Source organism: Agrilus planipennis, unplaced genomic scaffold (genome assembly GCF_000699045.2).
Source record: "Agrilus planipennis isolate EAB-ADULT unplaced genomic scaffold, Apla_2.0 scaffold91, whole genome shotgun sequence".
Taxonomy (NCBI): Eukaryota; Metazoa; Arthropoda; class Insecta; order Coleoptera; family Buprestidae; genus Agrilus; species Agrilus planipennis.
The window spans coordinates 956,884-974,186 of NW_020440825.1; the positions used below are offsets into that span (position 1 = coordinate 956,884).

Here is a 17,303-nt window from a genome sequence, read left to right on the forward strand (position 1 = left end):
AGTAATCTAATCTAGGTCTACCTCTACCCCTCCTAACTCCTGTTTCTGCCTCTAATATGTCTCTGACTAGACCTTCATGCCTGAGAAAGTGTCCTACCAACCTATCTCGCCTATTTTTTATTGACTTCTATAGAGTCCTCTGTTCTTTTCCTATTCTTTCTAATACCTCTTTATTTCTAACCTTCTCTTTCCACGATATCCTCATCATGTGCCTGTAACACCACATTTCGAACGCTTCTAACCTTTTCTTTTCCGCTGCGCCCACCGTCCATGTTTCGCACCCATGATAAGCGTATAGTAGGAAAAGGCAACACAAATTAAATACGTATTAAATATAGCTAATTCAAAAGCTTTCATCATTAGTTTTCCAGCGAGGAAACAACAAGGAATGAAACGACTAATTAGTTCGTGAAGTAGTTAAATATTAACTTATCTCTTAGGTCCTATATATGAAATGATGAAAAAATGTGGACTGGTGGATGATAATGAAAAGCGAAGTGTTATAAAAATCTTTCCGACTGTTCATGATGCAGCCCAGTTCGCAATAAATCTTTTCGAGCTTAACGGAACTACTAAAATTTCGACTTTACGAATTTGATTGAAGAAAAACGTACCAATAAATGTGATCTTATGTAGTTTTGTTCAAATAAATGTATTTGTTTGTATTAAAATACCTTTATTTATTTAATTTGAGTTAAAGGATTTGTTGTACATACTATAGACAAATAAATTTTATCTAAACCAATATTTCGTTTTTGATTTAAGTTTTACAAAAAGTGCTGAAAAAAANTAAATAAATGATTTTAGAAAAACTAAATTAAAAAACAAAAATGGTCAAAGACAAAAGATATATTTTGGCAATTGATGTTGGGACTTCACTGATAAGGTCGTCTATAAGCAATACGGCATATACTGTTAAATCTGTTTCTAGCGAAAAGGTAAATCTACGATTTACATAATATTTCAAATTCAGTTTTACTCATTTTTTTTAGTTAAAATTGTTATACCCTAAGAAAGGCTACGTCGAAATAGACCCAGAATATTTGTGGAATGCTACATTATCTGTTACAAAAAATGCTATCTCTGGTAGGTGAAATTTCTTAAATTGTTAAAAGGTATTATTGAATCCTACATTTAATTTTTATTAGACAGTAATATAAATAAAAATAAAATCGTTGGAATGGGTATAAGTACTCAGAGGGCTTCTTTTATAACTTGGAGGAAAGATACAGGTGTGCCTTTTCATAATTTTATCACATGGAAAGACTTAAGGGCTGACGATATAGTAAAAGCTTGGGATAAATCGGTAACAGTTAATGTAAAGTATTGGGCTTTTTAATATTTCTGGTTACGTATTAATATTAATTTATTTTCAGTTTTTAAAGTTTTTTTCCTACTGTTTATATTTAACAACTAGAAATCAGAGGTATTTGGCCGGAAGTAAGCTACGAATTTCAAATTTACTGGTAGGTATAATTTTATGCTTGAAATATTTTTTGCCATAGCCCTTTCGAAAGTACGATAGTTTTCCCTGATTTCGGAGAAATTGCTTCTTCAGCCGAAAGCGATTTCTTACTTGGAAAATTATGTTGCATTTTCTCGCCCTTGAAATCAGGAAAAATCGTATTTTCGAGGCAACGGTATGGTAAAAAATTGTATGCGGCCTTCGGGAAGAAAAATGGCACTCTCCCGGGAATTTGCTGCCATTTTCTTCGACTCGTGCGACAATTCACACCCGGTGAACTAATATAATAATGTTTTTAAAATGTTTAACCAATCAATTTTTTTTTGTTACTTTTTATCGTAATTTATTCCCATTATAAAAACGTTTATTTTTAGGTAACTTTTCGACTATTGTGGGCAATTAAAAACATTCCAGAATTAAAAAAATGTCTCGAAAAAAATAATGTTATGTTCGGAACAATCGAAACGTGGCTTATATATAAATTTACAAAAGGAAAAACGTACGTAACCGACATTTCAAATGCAAGCGCCACAGGATTATATGATCCCTTTTTGCTACAGTGGAACACTTTGTGTTGTTTAATTTTTGATATTCCAATGAAGATACTCCCGAAAGTTGTAAATTGCGACTACGATTTTGGATTTGTAGATAAGGAAATACTGGGGACAACTATTCCAATAAATTGTGTTGTAAGAATTAATACATTTATTTATTCTTTCTCAATTTTATTAATTCATTTATTTCTTTTTTATTAGATGTCTGATCAGTCTGCGTCGTTATTTGGTTCGTGCTGTTTTCATTACGGAAATGTTAAACTCACGATGGGTACGGGGAGTTTTTTGAACGTAAATACAGGGTGCAAAGCTTACGGTAGCCACTCGGNTGAAATTGACGCAAATCAAGAACTTTTAGCTCTTGTAAGTAGAATGATTCATAATTAGTCGGTTTTCGTAACTGCCGATATTAATATTTTATCTTACAGGGTATAGGAAATTTATTTGGTTCATTTTTTTCTTGCATGCCCTACTGTGCCTCTATATCACGTTCTTTAATTCAGCAAACCGTTGGGGGAAAAACCCAACTGGCATCAATTACATCATGTTCAATATTGGTTTTTGTTTTGATGTGGATAGGACCATTTTTTGAACCTTTGCCAAAGGTACATGTAATTATCCTTGTTTAAAGGGCGATATTTAAAACAACATATCAATTTTAGGCCGTTTTGGCAAGTATTATTGTGGTTGCCCTTAAAGGAATGCTAATGAATGTAAAAGATTTTTTTAAATTTTTAAAACTTAACAAGATGGACGCCGCAGTTTGGACGGTTACGTTTTTGTCTGTTATACTTATTGCTGTCGATGTTGGACTTTTGATTGGTTTTTGTGTTTCGCTTTTGAATGTCTTAATAATGGGCCTGAAGCCCTATGTGTGTCTTTTAGGAGCGCTTCCGGATACAGATATCTATTTAGATATCAATAGATACAAAATGGTAAAAAAAATGCTAACTTTATTTTCTTTTTTTTTTTTTAATTATATAATTCTAGGTTTGTGAAATACCTGGGCTGAAAATATTTCATTATCGAGGCAATATAAATTTTGCTTCTCGAACAATTTTTAGGACAGAACTGTACAAAACTATTGGTCTAAATCCTCAAAAAGAATTAATAATGCGTAACAAAATTGAAAAGTATACAACCGTTGTAAGTTATTCGATATTCAATTTTTGGAACGAACTTTTTTATCTCATCTAATATGCTAATAGACATCTCTTTCCCTTTTACTTACCGCTTTCAGAGGGAGAGAGAGCTGTTGATAAATATTTGTCAAATGGCGTAAGAAACTTCGTTCCTACCGGTGTGTCCCACGACACCACCCATCTTGTTTATTTTCATTAGCAAGCTGGTAATAATTAACCCTCAATTGTGATAATAATTTGAGTAATTTGTTAAAGATTGTGAGTTCGTTAGAAACAAATAACAAATTAAGTAAACTAAAGGACAAAGTATCGACAGGATTCATGTGTTTGATATTAGATTTTTCTGCAGTTAATTATGTTGATCCGTCAGGTGTTACAGTTATAAAACAGATCGCTGAAGAGTTTCAGAAAATTGGTGTTTCAATTTTTGTTGCTGGATGTTCGGGTGAGTACCTTTTTTCAAAGTTATTTACGCTCAACTCCAATATATACCCCGCTTCATATATCTCTATCTGCGAGTCATAAATTGTTGCGTATGATGAGAGCTTTTGAATGAGCTATATCTCAATGGTCGGGTATGAGGGGGACGGGAAGATACGAGAGGGTGAATGTTCAAAAAGTTGTGGACGGATGTAGAATTTACGACAAACTTTCACACTGTTACAAATATTCTTTTGTGACAGATATGCTTATGGTAGGTATGATAAGTTTCATCATCATCATAAGATCGTCAGTCCTAAGACTGGTTGGACACGTACCTCCACTCTTTCCTATCCTGAGCTAATCTTCGCATTTCCTTCAAACTAGAAGATCTCATATCCTAAACTGTTTGTGAACAGTAATCTAATCTAGGTCTACCTCTACCCCTCCTAACTCCTGTTTCTGCCTCTAATATGTCTCTGACTANTATTGGTGTATTGGTAACACTACTTGAATTAAACTGTCAAAAAATTAGTTGACAAATGCTGTGTATAATCACATTTATCAAACAGTTGATTATTAATTTTATTTAGCATTTTTATTAGATATATATTGTACATTGTTTTCTGTATTTATTTTGCAACTAATGTAAGTCCTTTATTAACTAAAACATTTTTGTAAACGATCCTCTAACCTAATTGGCGCTGTTTACATTGAATGGTTTATTTTGATTAAAAGAATTGGTAATTAGTTTATAATCTAAGTTTATATTAAACTAATTAGTTTCTGTTATAGGATCTAGAAAATACTGCACGTAATTGTTATTGAAGCAATCCAATGGAAACGTAAAACATATGAAGATTGTTAATATGCTTAAAGGAAATCAGAGGTAAATGACAATATCCTTTAAAAGAATTATTGTGAAAAACAATTGCCTATAATGTACAAAAACAATTACTTGGGGGAAATTTGCATTGGCACTGAAGAAATTAAGTCTTTTTTATAAATATAAGTGTATGCTGCATCGTTGAAGTAAATACAACCATTTCTCTGTTGTACATCTAATTACAGAAAATAAATTCATGGAATTTTAAGTGCAGTTTTGTGCATCTTGAGCAAGTGTGTGTGTAGGAATTTAATATGAATTTGTAATTAGATTTAATAACAGTTGAACAAGCAAATGACAAAATAAATGATGTGGTGGTGTTGATGTAACAGTAATGTTATTGTTTCAGATACAATGGACAGAGGTCCTTGTCTTCTGATTATATAGATGATAAGTTTAAATTTGTAAATAGTACTAGCAAATTAAATTTCCTGCATCCAACAGAATCATGTAAAGTTTTACACAGCCCAAAATCTGAACCTGATGTTGGTTTCCCTAATTCCAAATATATTCAGCCAAGCTTTAGTGTACCTGCCCCAAAAATCAAAAAAGAACCAGATGACTCTGATTTCGATACTAAATTATCTGCTCACAGTATTATAGGTAATAATCTATAGTAATTGCCTTCTCTGTATACTAAAGTTAGTAAAGTTAATTTTGTAGGTTTAAGTGGTAAAATAAAATCTAGCAAATTAAATTCATCATCAACAGCTCACCTTAAAAGAAACAGCAATTGGAACAATTACCATGAATCATTGCAGAGGATAGATGGCTCAGAAATACTTTATAATCACTATCAAAAACATTGGTTCTGTACAAGTTTGGAGGTAAGTACTGACATGCATAACCTTTGGTTTTATTCTAAAGAATGCAGACTTGATTCTGTAACTATAAAACCTTTTTTAACAAGGCATTTAAAAATGTTAATATGGAATTATTTCAACCTTTTGTAAATTAATAAAATAAAGTATTTATAGTAATAAATTATTGATAACAATGCATGAACATATAAATTAATATAGATAATTTACAGAAATTGAAATTGGAGGAAAAATCTAGAGAAGAACGTTTAGAAATAACGAGGTACGAATTGAGGAGGCGCCTCAAACAGATTCTAAAAAGCAATTTGGGTAAGTTGGATTTTCCAGAAGAACTTGTAGATAGGAAAACAAGTCCGGAAGTGGATTCTCTGGAGAGTGGAAGTGTACCTAACATATGTGTGGGTTATGACAGACTTGTGCCCAGCAGAAACTGCAAAATTGAGAACTGTGTGCGTCCAGCGCTACCCTGTACCAACTATTGCACAGTGCATATCATGCATAATTCGGACCAGGTTCTTTTTGCTTTTTGTACCGCGAAATTCGCAGACAATACACAATGTTCAATGCCTGTATTTGATATCTCACATGAGTTACCCCTTTGTAAGGAGCACGCGAGGAAAAGGGTTAGTTTTGAAATAATCGAAATAAATTAATTTCATATTACATATTATTTTATTTTATAGGAACTCCTAAATGAAAGCTATCAAGTTATTGAAAATAGCGGCTATGATATTAACGAATTGATAAGGTACTTTTACCTAACAAATATCTTGACTAGTCTAGCATATTATAGGGTTGTTCGGAAAGTCATTTCGTTTTTTTTTTTTTGTGGAAATAAAAGACGGTTTTCGTGTAATAAACAAATACTTTATTAAATTATATATTGACCGTTCTGGTCCAACACCTTTTGCCATCTTTCTGGTAGTAGCATAATTCCACGCTCATAAAATTTTTGGTCTTTGCTGGCAAAAAACTGATCGAGGAGGTTTTTGACCTACTCATTTGAGGTGAAGGTTTTACCGTCTAAAAAATTTTGGANACGGGGTCGGCGATGGTACGAATTTAAACACCCACATTTGCGAAGTGTCAACAGAATTACCTCCGGAAGTGCTTGATCTACATGAAGCAGACGGTCTAGAATTGGTCTCAGTAGAACAGGGATTGGTCAGTCATGCCACCAATTTGTTGGAAGAAACTGACATTAGTACAGTACTTAGTACAATTCCTGCGGAAGAGTTCAGCGATTTTTTCTCGGGTAAATATGAAAAATTCTTGCAGATCAATAAAAGAAGGGTATATATCTTTATATTGATTGGTTAGAAAGTTTTTAAGGAATAATAAAATACAGTTTTAAGGTTTGTTGATTGGTTTTGCTAAAATTATTGCACCTGGAAAAGCAATTGTGTGGTGAAATAGTTATACTGAAATCAATAAGTAATAAGTGTGTTTTCTCTATGACGGAGTTACAACTCTAAACTAAAAATTTATCTGAAAATAGAGTATTTGTGTTCTGATTTTAAAATATACGGTTTTTAAGAGGTATTCTTCCCCGACATTTTTCTATACCAAATCTTACCCAAGTTATAACAATAAGCCTTTGCAATACTATTATTCTATTAATTAATGTGAAAAAAGGGTAAAATTATTCTTCAAATGACTACCTTTTTCATTTGCATTTGAACAGTTCTGACGATATTATGTATCTGATATATTTCTTTTGTTAACAGTGAATAGAAATGGCGAATATGAGCCTACTCGAGAAGAAACTGAGGAACTAGAAAGGGCCCTGGCTGCAGTGGATAATGACGTAAAATCATTGGAAAAATTGAGTCAGTCTCACGGCCTTTTAGATTCGTTCCTCGATGAGCATACCTTAGTCGAATCGTTAGTTCAAATACCAGACATTTTCCACAACGGTTATTCAACGACATCGTGTGGGGAGAGCATGGTCAATCAGACGTCGAGATTGCTTCCCGTCGAACCCCATTCACATTCTTAACAACCGTTTTCATTCTTCCATTGTCTTTATCTATCTCACATTTATCATACTCATCTCCCTTATCTGTCATTGGATCAAATAATAATAAATCGTACCTCAGCAGGGACTGCATACTGAAGAAAAAGCAGAAGAAAAAACTAGACCGTAAGCGAATTGTTTATAAATATTTATTTTTCAATTCATATAATAGCTGATGGTGTTTAACGTGTACTATTAGAAACTACTTTTTTTTAATCAAATCCTGACGTAAGGATCTTTTCTGGAAGAAAAGTTAAGGAATTAGGAATTGTATGTACTGAATGTTTTTAAAATTCTACGTTTATTTAGTGTTTTTTTATTAAAAAAAAAGACTAGCTGATTAGTTTTGAAATAAACACAGACAAAAGTAATAAAGTCTATATAAGGAAGGTCATTAAAATGTTCGTTTTTTTAAGCTTTAAATAAGTTAACGTTTTGTCATTAGCTAGTTCCTCTTCAAATAGGGATCGTTTTTAAATGATTAATTTTCTCTTAAATAAACGTTTAAGGTAAGTACAGAATATTCTTTTGAACCTAAAATTAATGACTACCCAGAAAGAGACTTTTTAGAATATAAAATTTATTTGAATGAGATTGCACCAACTTAGAATTTATCTTTTTTCTCCTCAAAATAATAGACGTAGTCATTTTTTCCCTTTTTTATTCAAATATTCCAATAGTACAAGTGTAATAGAAAACATTTCTTTGCTTTGCATTTTTTGATTATCGTAATAACAAATTATTAAGTGGATGTTATCAAAGATTGACAATGTGGACATTATAGTATTACCATTTTATCACAAAATAAACTATAATAAGTCTCAAAAACTACTACAATAATAATAATACAAATAAACACCATTACGTCACATCACAGAGGAACCCCGACAATTGCTAATGCTTGTACCTTTTCAATTTTATTTTTTGAAAAAAAAAATAGGTATACATTTGGAAATGTCAATAAGAACTACCTAAGCACAGGGACTATCTCTTTAAATTAGAACTAAACTAAAATACGTTTTTAAATGCAGACTAACGTCCCAAACACCAACACAAAAGAATATTTCATTATTGCATCAAAGACATGAATTAAATTTAAAGCTACGACGAATATTTTCTAAATTCATTTGGTACGAACGGATTGGAAACTTTTACGTAACAAATAAAACTATAACGTCTTAAAATGTTACGGTCAAAGGAAAAAAAATATTTAAATCGAATTATTGATTGACTACGATTGTTTTAATGGTCTTTTGCCCTTGACAACCAGTGCTTTATTTTTAAGGGTGCCCTTCCTTCGTTTAGAATTCTGAAAAAAAATAAATAAAAATCGAGCAATTAGGTCCGGTTACCGATATAAAAAATAAAATACAAAATACCGTATACTAATTTTTTAAAAAATAAAAAAAAATAAAATCATAAATTATTGAAACTTTACCACTTTGTTCTTATTATTTATTGAAAATTAGTTGGTTTCAATATTCTTATGTATATAGCGTATTCTTTAACAAACATTATCGCCCTGTGTGATACTTATCGTATTATTCAATTTTCGTTCCTAGTTCTACATTATTTTAATAATGCGCTTTTTAATTTTTTTAAGTATATTAACCACTTACTTTTTTGGACGTAAAATGTTGTGACTTAATAATTCTAGAAGAAACTGGAATACGTGGGCGATTGAATTCGTGAGGCTTCTTTACTCTAAAACAAAATATACATTTTATCTAAAATAGAAAATTTATTAAATGACTTGATTTACCTATAAATTCTTACTAGCCAATGTTCGGTTGTATAGGCTTCTTCTAGGTACGTTAGTGAGAAGTCCTTATTCCCGATGATGGTATTACGGGTACGATCAAAACCGGGCGGATTTCTATAGTCCAGTCTTAGCTCTCCGAACCGATAATAACTCAATTTGTACATAAGGCAATTCAGAAGGGTTGGGGAACCCTGAGCATCGACACGGAACTCACCCTGTTCAGTGAAATAATCACTTTCCTAGAAAACAAACAAAATAAGTAAAAGTAATTCAAATACGATTTTCTACCAATAGTGAGGAATAAAAAAAGAATGAAAATGTTACTTACACGAATTTCTTGGGGATGTTCTCCTTCTGCAATACGCACCATCCACAAAAATTTGTTAATGTCATCACCAGAGTAGCCAATCACGCCCCCAAAAATCACAAGCACGTAATCCACGTCTAGTGATGTCATTATTTTATAGGCAGCGCTTTCATTAGACGACATTGCTTTACCCACGAGTGCTATGTGACTATTATTCCAGGTATTGTTATCCACCAAAGTTGTCCTGTTTGCCATACCAGCTATTTGATAACCGTAATCCCACCTACATAAAAGAATTAACTCTCAATCTTCAATAATAAGCAAAATCCTTGTCAAACCTTAAAGTACTTCTTGCGATATTAATTATATATATAATAATGCATTTTTTTATTGCTACAGTTGATTTCCAAAATTGAGAAGAGTAAAACAAATATTTTTTTAAATACTTACCAACTCATGATCCTCGCGTCGTCTTGTGTGTTCTGCCATAGCCAATAATAAGCTTCTCTGAAGTCATCCAATATCTGACGTGTACCATCATTACCATACGATGCCAAAACGACACTAGGACTGGAATAAGCGTTGCTGGTGATCCACGTGCAGTGGACCGAAAACAGCATTAATAACAAAACTAATACAACGAGGACAAAACTTCGAAGATTAGATCCGATTCCATCAGGTTCGCGCACTTGTTCATGCTTCATCTTTGGCACACGTCCAGCCTTAAATATTTCATAAAAGAAAAATTGAAGAGGAATTCTTACAAATTAATCACTATCTTACTGTTTGTTTACTGTCTACATAAAATGTTTTATATAAATTTAAATTACTTTGTCATAGAGCCTTCTGCCACCAGTTTTAGCTTTTTCTTCTTCATCATCGCTCTCATTTGGTCTAGGAGTATCATTGTCCCTGAGGTAGAAGTCGAGGAGAGTCGAAAAGGCCACTCCACTTAAAATGCACACAACAGGTGTGAGGGTTAACATGAGCCTAACCATAACACCGGCGAAATAAACGGCACTTAGTGCATACAATACAACTAAAATTGCAATAAAAAAGATATATGACACCAATGAAGATATTAAAACTTACCAAATACTCTTTCATCATTTATATTTTTAATGCAGTACCACAATCCTGCTGGAAAAGTTGGAACAAGTACATGCAAATCAAAAAAGAATGAAAACCACGTGGTGGGCTGATGCTCAGAAACAGAAGCAATTATAGGAATATGAATTTTTGCATAGCTTACATCCCAAAGGGAATAGAATCTAAAAAGAAACAATAAGTATCTTCTATGATAGGCTAAAACGATTAATAAAGAACACACCGTCCACTCCAAGGGGCAATATATCCAGCATATGTCAGTACAACAACCGCTAAAAATACAATGCTCGCCACAGCCAGAACTCCAAAGTAAAAGAACGTTTTAAACTCTGATTTTGTTAGAACACTTTGACAGTATTTTAATGCAGCTACAGCTACTATAAGAGCAAAAACACCTAGAAAATAAAACAATTATTATTATACTGTACTTTTTTATTTAAAACACTTCTTAAAATTGTTTTTTCAACAACTGAAACTACAAGGCGTCTAAGTTAAGAGCTGATAAAAGAAGTGTTTTTTTGGATGCAAGACTGATACGGTCTTCTCCCTTGTACATAGACACTTAAATAAGTAATTTTTTGAAAAATTTGGAATAATATCCCACTTGCAATCCCCTGGTGTCTTTTATCAGTTAAGATAGATGAAAATGGCAAATAAAATTAAATCAGAAAATAATTCAATTCTAAACAAATGAATGTTTCTCACCTGAAGCTGCCATATGTTCACTGGTTCTTATTGGCTGAAATCCTACGAAAGGAATCTGCATGGACAATAACAAGCCAAGAATATAAAATGTGGTGTAACTTATAAACAATCTATTAGAATATCGGCCCATTAGAATTAGAACAAAGACATGTAAGGGAATTAAATTGATTATAAACACGTATCCACCCCACGCTGAAACCTAAAAAAAATTTGTTTTTAATAAAAGCAAAGTTTATTTTACCTAATAAAAGCAAACCATGTAAAAGTATGAAAGTGCTGTCATACATGACCAGAAAATTGAACCTGATTTGACGGATTTAACCCATAAATAGTATGTAAACTGCAGAGCAAAAATAGCTATTCCTTCATTATCATAACTTCCTGCAACTGATCTACTAATGTACCCCGGAACTATTGCTATGAAGCATGCTGCAAACAAGCCTGCTCCTGTTGACCATAACTCTTTTGTTAACAAATACGTTGAAATTGCAGTTAAACCACTAAAGGAAGAAAACATTAAGAATTTAAGAAATACATTTCAAATTTCAATATTCAAAGAGGAACTAAGATTGCAGACATTTAAATGTTAGTCATTTAGACATTTTTGGAATACTATACATATTTATTAAATGTAATTCTAAAATTAAAAGTTCCATTATGGTATTTAATAACGATTTTAAAACAGTAAAAACTCCTGCTTAAATGATTCACAAGTGGTTTTATCTATTCAAATGAGTTACATAAGTACTCGAAATTTAAAGCTTAATAATGCTTGTGACTTCAAAGGACTTGCCTGTAAAAATCCTTTTCGAATATAACCTTACCTAAAAATTGGAGCTAGGAAAACGCATACGTCTCTAATGTGGACATTTATGTTTAGTAAATGTAATATATAATGAATACTTCCGGAGGTAATCATAAGACCTGGATAAACAGTTCCTCCTACGATACGTCCCAAAGGATACCATGCACGATCGTCAAACCAATTCAAAAAATTATAAAAACCATGTTCGACCATATAGGCCGTCGCTCTGTAATTAAACCTATTTTTCAGTGTAATACACATTTGATTCAATAGTTTCAGGTTAACTTACCATGGATCAAATTCATGAATTATACTTTCGAACCGTATCACCGCGAATAAACGCGAAGCAAAGCCTGCTATCCATGCTAACGCTAATACGGTAAATATAATTAAACTAGTAAACCCCCCTTTGCTATTTAATTTCCACATTATTATGTTAATTTAACTGCCGGCATGAAAAACAATCTCACAACATCCACAACATGATGTGGCTTATTAAAATTTGGTGGATGTGTACGTGTACACTATACAGCAGATGTGGATTTGCGTATGCCATATCTATGGTGTTATGGCATGAAGTATTATCGGTATCTTCTTCTTATAAAAAACAGGATGCTTTTAAAGTATGGCAGTCCGGTTTAAATTAACTTTCATATATTTTCACATTTAATAAATTGCTTGTAATTTGAAATGTAAGAATTAATACATTTATTTATTCTTTCTCAATTTTATTAATTCATTTATTTCTTTTTTATTAGATGTCTGATCAGTCTGCGTCGTTATTTGGTTCGTGCTGTTTTCATTACGGAAATGTTAAACTCACGATGGGTACGGGGAGTTTTTTGAACGTAAATACAGGGTGCAAAGCTTACGGTAGCCACTCGGNATTCCAATAAATTGTGTTGTAAGAATTAATACATTTATTTATTCTTTCTCAATTTTATTAATTCATTTATTTCTTTTTTATTAGATGTCTGATCAGTCTGCGTCGTTATTTGGTTCGTGCTGTTTTCATTACGGAAATGTTAAACTCACGATGGGTACGGGGAGTTTTTTGAACGTAAATACAGGGTGCAAAGCTTACGGTAGCCACTCCGAAGTGTATCCCCTGGTTGCATGGAAAATGAACGATGGTGATACAATTTTTATGCAAGAAACAAGTTCAAATGACACAGGGTCTCTTATTGAATGGATTATTAACACAGGTGAGACAAAATTATTATTATAAGTAAGTTTCTATAAACTCCATATGACGAGTATTTAATTTTATACCTACTGATTAAAATTACTAATTTAATAACGTATTAAAAAAATATTCTCATTCCATTCAATTGCGCCTATTGTGTTTACAACTCCTCGCCTTTTTTTTTAATGTGATTTGAACACTAGTTGATATTTTTTGTCGTATGGGGTTTAAACATAGACATATATAATAATAGAGCACGCAAACTGGGTGTCAGAGGTATAAAAAGAGAAAGAGAGTAAATACGACCTCTGTGTTTTCGTATAGTCTATATAACATTCGACTCCCATTTCTCTTTCATTTCAGAGGGTTGTGCTTACAAAATTGTAGAAAATGTAGGAATTTGGACGAAAAATAACCGATCAAACTGTTATAGGAAGAAAGGGAACTTCGCGAAACCACCACCAACCAAATTTACGAGGAATATGATATTAATTAAGCTTCGAACTGTTATTATGGTCGCCGTATGCTATATCGATCAAAAGGCTGAGTAAAATAATAGGGACCACTTAATTTGCTCTCTTTATTTAAGTTAATGTTGTTTCTTAACTCGGCCGCGCGCTCTATTCTTATATGTCTACCATAAGTTTGTTTTATTGATTCGCTAAAATTGTCTACATTACAGAATTAATTAAAAATGCCCCTGAATCATCTGAAATAGCGGAAAGTGCCCAGGGGAATAACGGTGTATATTTTATCCCTGCTTTTAGTGGGTTTTGGGTAAATTTATACGTACAATATTCACTTTTCTGTAATGTGTGCTTAATATTTTTTAGCTTCCAATTAATGATCCTAACGCCACCTCTGGTTTTATCGGCGTTACTCCTACTTCTACAAAGTGCCATTTGGTGCGAGCTGTATTAGAAAGTATTGTTTTTCAAATTTACCTTATGGTCAATGTAATGATAAAAGAACGAGTGGGAAAATTTAAAAAAATAAGGTACTTAATTCGATTTCGCTATATTAATTAGGACTGATTAGAATATAACGCAACGCAAAATGTACTTCAGGGTTGATGGTGGTGTATCCAAAAATGATTTTATACTCAGCTCTCTTGCAAGTATTCTTGATATGGAAATTGAGAGAACAATTTCTACAGAAATGTCAGTACAGGGAGTCACATATGTGGCTGGTATTAAGGCTGGTAAGAAATTGCTCTTTTTGTACAATATAAAAATATCTTGCAATTATTAATCAATACCTAAAGGTTTATGGACTAAAGAATATTTAAGTAAATTACCTCAAGATAAAACCTTTACTCCTGACCTTAAAAAACGACAATACTTCAAAAAGGAATTTGAAACTTGGATGCGGGCTGTGGAACGATTTACAAAGTGGAATTAGAATAAGACGAAAGTATTTTAATAAACATTATATTAATATTTTTAAGATACAGGTGTGCCTTTTCATAATTTTATCACATGGAAAGACTTAAGGGCTGACGATATAGTAAAAGCTTGGGATAAATCGGTAACAGTTAATGTAAAGTATTGGGCTTTTTAATATTTCTGGTTACGTATTAATATTAATTTATTTTCAGTTTTTAAAGTTTTTTTCCTACTGTTTATATTTAACAACTAGAAATCAGAGGTATTTGGCCGGAAGTAAGCTACGAATTTCAAATTTACTGGTAGGTATAATTTTATGCTTGAAATATTTTTTGCCATAGCCCTTTCGAAAGTACGATAGTTTTCCCTGATTTCGGAGAAATTGCTTCTTCAGCCGAAAGCGATTTCTTACTTGGAAAATTATGTTGCATTTTCTCGCCCTTGAAATCAGGAAAAATCGTATTTTCGAGGCAACGGTATGGTAAAAAATTGTATGCGGCCTTCGGGAAGAAAAATGGCACTCTCCCGGGAATTTGCTGCCATTTTCTTCGACTCGTGCGACAATTCACACCCGGTGAACTAATATAATAATGTTTTTAAAATGTTTAACCAATCAATTTTTTTTTGTTACTTTTTATCGTAATTTATTCCCATTATAAAAACGTTTATTTTTAGGTAACTTTTCGACTATTGTGGGCAATTAAAAACATTCCAGAATTAAAAAAATGTCTCGAAAAAAATAATGTTATGTTCGGAACAATCGAAACGTGGCTTATATATAAATTTACAAAAGGAAAAACGTACGTAACCGACATTTCAAATGCAAGCGCCACAGGATTATATGATCCCTTTTTGCTACAGTGGAACACTTTGTGTTGTTTAATTTTTGATATTCCAATGAAGATACTCCCGAAAGTTGTAAATTGCGACTACGATTTTGGATTTGTAGATAAGGAAATACTGGGGACAACTATTCCAATAAATTGTGTTGTAAGAATTAATACATTTATTTATTCTTTCTCAATTTTATTAATTCATTTATTTCTTTTTTATTAGATGTCTGATCAGTCTGCGTCGTTATTTGGTTCGTGCTGTTTTCATTACGGAAATGTTAAACTCACGATGGGTACGGGGAGTTTTTTGAACGTAAATACAGGGTGCAAAGCTTACGGTAGCCACTCCGAAGTGTATCCCCTGGTTGCATGGAAAATGAACGATGGTGATACAATTTTTATGCAAGAAACAAGTTCAAATGACACAGGGTCTCTTATTGAATGGATTATTAACACAGGTGAGACAAAATTATTATTATAAGTAAGTTTCTATAAACTCCATATGACGAGTATTTAATTTTATACCTACTGATTAAAATTACTAATTTAATAACGTATTAAAAAAATATTCTCATTCCATTCAATTGCGCCTATTGTGTTTACAACTCCTCGCCTTTTTTTTTAATGTGATTTGAACACTAGTTGATATTTTTTGTCGTATGGGGTTTAAACATAGACATATATAATAATAGAGCACGCAAACTGGGTGTCAGAGGTATAAAAAGAGAAAGAGAGTAAATACGACCTCTGTGTTTTCGTATAGTCTATATAACATTCGACTCCCATTTCTCTTTCATTTCAGAGGGTTGTGCTTACAAAATTGTAGAAAATGTAGGAATTTGGACGAAAAATAACCGATCAAACTGTTATAGGAAGAAAGGGAACTTCGCGAAACCACCACCAACCAAATTTACGAGGAATATGATATTAATTAAGCTTCGAACTGTTATTATGGTCGCCGTATGCTATATCGATCAAAAGGCTGAGTAAAATAATAGGGACCACTTAATTTGCTCTCTTTATTTAAGTTAATGTTGTTTCTTAACTCGGCCGCGCGCTCTATTCTTATATGTCTACCATAAGTTTGTTTTATTGATTCGCTAAAATTGTCTACATTACAGAATTAATTAAAAATGCCCCTGAATCATCTGAAATAGCGGAAAGTGCCCAGGGGAATAACGGTGTATATTTTATCCCTGCTTTTAGTGGGTTTTGGGTAAATTTATACGTACAATATTCACTTTTCTGTAATGTGTGCTTAATATTTTTTAGCTTCCAATTAATGATCCTAACGCCACCTCTGGTTTTATCGGCGTTACTCCTACTTCTACAAAGTGCCATTTGGTGCGAGCTGTATTAGAAAGTATTGTTTTTCAAATTTACCTTATGGTCAATGTAATGATAAAAGAACGAGTGGGAAAATTTAAAAAAATAAGGTACTTAATTCGATTTCGCTATATTAATTAGGACTGATTAGAATATAACGCAACGCAAAATGTACTTCAGGGTTGATGGTGGTGTATCCAAAAATGATTTTATACTCAGCTCTCTTGCAAGTATTCTTGATATGGAAATTGAGAGAACAATTTCTACAGAAATGTCAGTACAGGGAGTCACATATGTGGCTGGTATTAAGGCTGGTAAGAAATTGCTCTTTTTGTACAATATAAAAATATCTTGCAATTATTAATCAATACCTAAAGGTTTATGGACTAAAGAATATTTAAGTAAATTACCTCAAGATAAAACCTTTACTCCTGACCTTAAAAAACGACAATACTTCAAAAAGGAATTTGAAACTTGGATGCGGGCTGTGGAACGATTTACAAAGTGGAATTAGAATAAGACGAAAGTATTTTAATAAACATTATATTAATATTTTTTACACCTAAATAAAAATTTACATAT

At 32.3% G+C, this 17,303-nt stretch overlaps 4 protein-coding genes and 1 long non-coding RNA gene across 8 annotated transcripts in view; 4 read left to right on the forward strand and 1 right to left on the reverse strand.

Annotated features, from left to right (window-relative positions):
- The window catches only part of LOC108735497 (prestin-like), a 21,860-nt gene extending 17,833 nt beyond the window's left edge, over positions 1 to 4,027 (forward strand). The window contains exons 12-14 of the mRNA XM_025979909.1: positions 2,752 to 2,954; positions 3,010 to 3,165; positions 3,417 to 4,027. Coding sequence (XP_025835694.1) covers positions 2,752 to 2,954; positions 3,010 to 3,165; positions 3,417 to 3,686 — 629 coding nt within the window. The 3' untranslated portion in view covers positions 3,687 to 4,027. The remainder of the gene's footprint in view (positions 1 to 2,751; positions 2,955 to 3,009; positions 3,166 to 3,416) is intronic.
- The window catches only part of LOC108735498 (putative glycerol kinase 5), a 24,475-nt gene extending 7,172 nt beyond the window's left edge, over positions 1 to 17,303 (forward strand). For 2 of the 4 annotated variants that reach the window (XM_025979912.1, XM_025979911.1), the window contains exons 2-12: positions 808 to 938; positions 993 to 1,086; positions 1,149 to 1,232; positions 14,631 to 14,716; positions 14,775 to 14,864; positions 15,238 to 15,552; positions 15,619 to 15,853; positions 16,517 to 16,611; positions 16,668 to 16,831; positions 16,902 to 17,035; positions 17,099 to 17,303. In XM_025979912.1, coding sequence (XP_025835697.1) covers positions 831 to 938; positions 993 to 1,086; positions 1,149 to 1,232; positions 14,631 to 14,716; positions 14,775 to 14,864; positions 15,238 to 15,552; positions 15,619 to 15,853; positions 16,517 to 16,611; positions 16,668 to 16,831; positions 16,902 to 17,035; positions 17,099 to 17,235 — 1,542 coding nt within the window. In that variant the 5' untranslated portion in view covers positions 808 to 830 and the 3' untranslated portion in view covers positions 17,236 to 17,303. The remainder of the gene's footprint in view (positions 1 to 807; positions 939 to 992; positions 1,087 to 1,148; positions 1,233 to 14,630; positions 14,717 to 14,774; positions 14,865 to 15,237; positions 15,553 to 15,618; positions 15,854 to 16,516; positions 16,612 to 16,667; positions 16,832 to 16,901; positions 17,036 to 17,098) is intronic. The other 2 variants (XM_025979914.1, XM_025979913.1) reach the window with 2 other exon arrangements.
- On the forward strand, positions 4,112 to 4,908 carry LOC108735499. Its single transcript, XR_003232214.1, has 3 exons — positions 4,112 to 4,324; positions 4,377 to 4,613; positions 4,817 to 4,908. It is a non-coding gene; the product is annotated as an uncharacterized LOC108735499 (long non-coding RNA).
- LOC108735495 (dolichyl-diphosphooligosaccharide--protein glycosyltransferase subunit STT3B) lies at positions 7,950 to 12,543 on the reverse strand. Its single transcript, XM_018467479.1, has 12 exons — positions 12,281 to 12,543; positions 12,011 to 12,229; positions 11,443 to 11,686; positions 11,187 to 11,385; positions 10,705 to 10,876; positions 10,467 to 10,645; positions 10,205 to 10,413; positions 9,825 to 10,096; positions 9,396 to 9,657; positions 9,068 to 9,306; positions 8,925 to 9,009; positions 7,950 to 8,614 (listed from the first exon to the last, which is right to left on the reverse strand). Exons 1-12 carry the CDS (start codon positions 12,418 to 12,420, stop codon positions 8,537 to 8,539), a joined length of 2,298 nt encoding a protein of 765 aa, XP_018322981.1. The 5' UTR covers positions 12,421 to 12,543; the 3' UTR covers positions 7,950 to 8,536.
- LOC112906167 (putative glycerol kinase 5) lies at positions 12,721 to 17,303 on the forward strand. Its single transcript, XM_025979916.1, has 7 exons — positions 12,721 to 12,875; positions 13,088 to 13,196; positions 13,860 to 13,954; positions 14,011 to 14,174; positions 14,245 to 14,378; positions 14,442 to 14,617; positions 17,275 to 17,303. The coding sequence occupies exons 1-6, from the start codon at positions 12,750 to 12,752 to the stop codon at positions 14,576 to 14,578; spliced, it is 765 nt and encodes a 254-aa protein (XP_025835701.1). The 5' UTR covers positions 12,721 to 12,749; the 3' UTR covers positions 14,579 to 14,617; positions 17,275 to 17,303.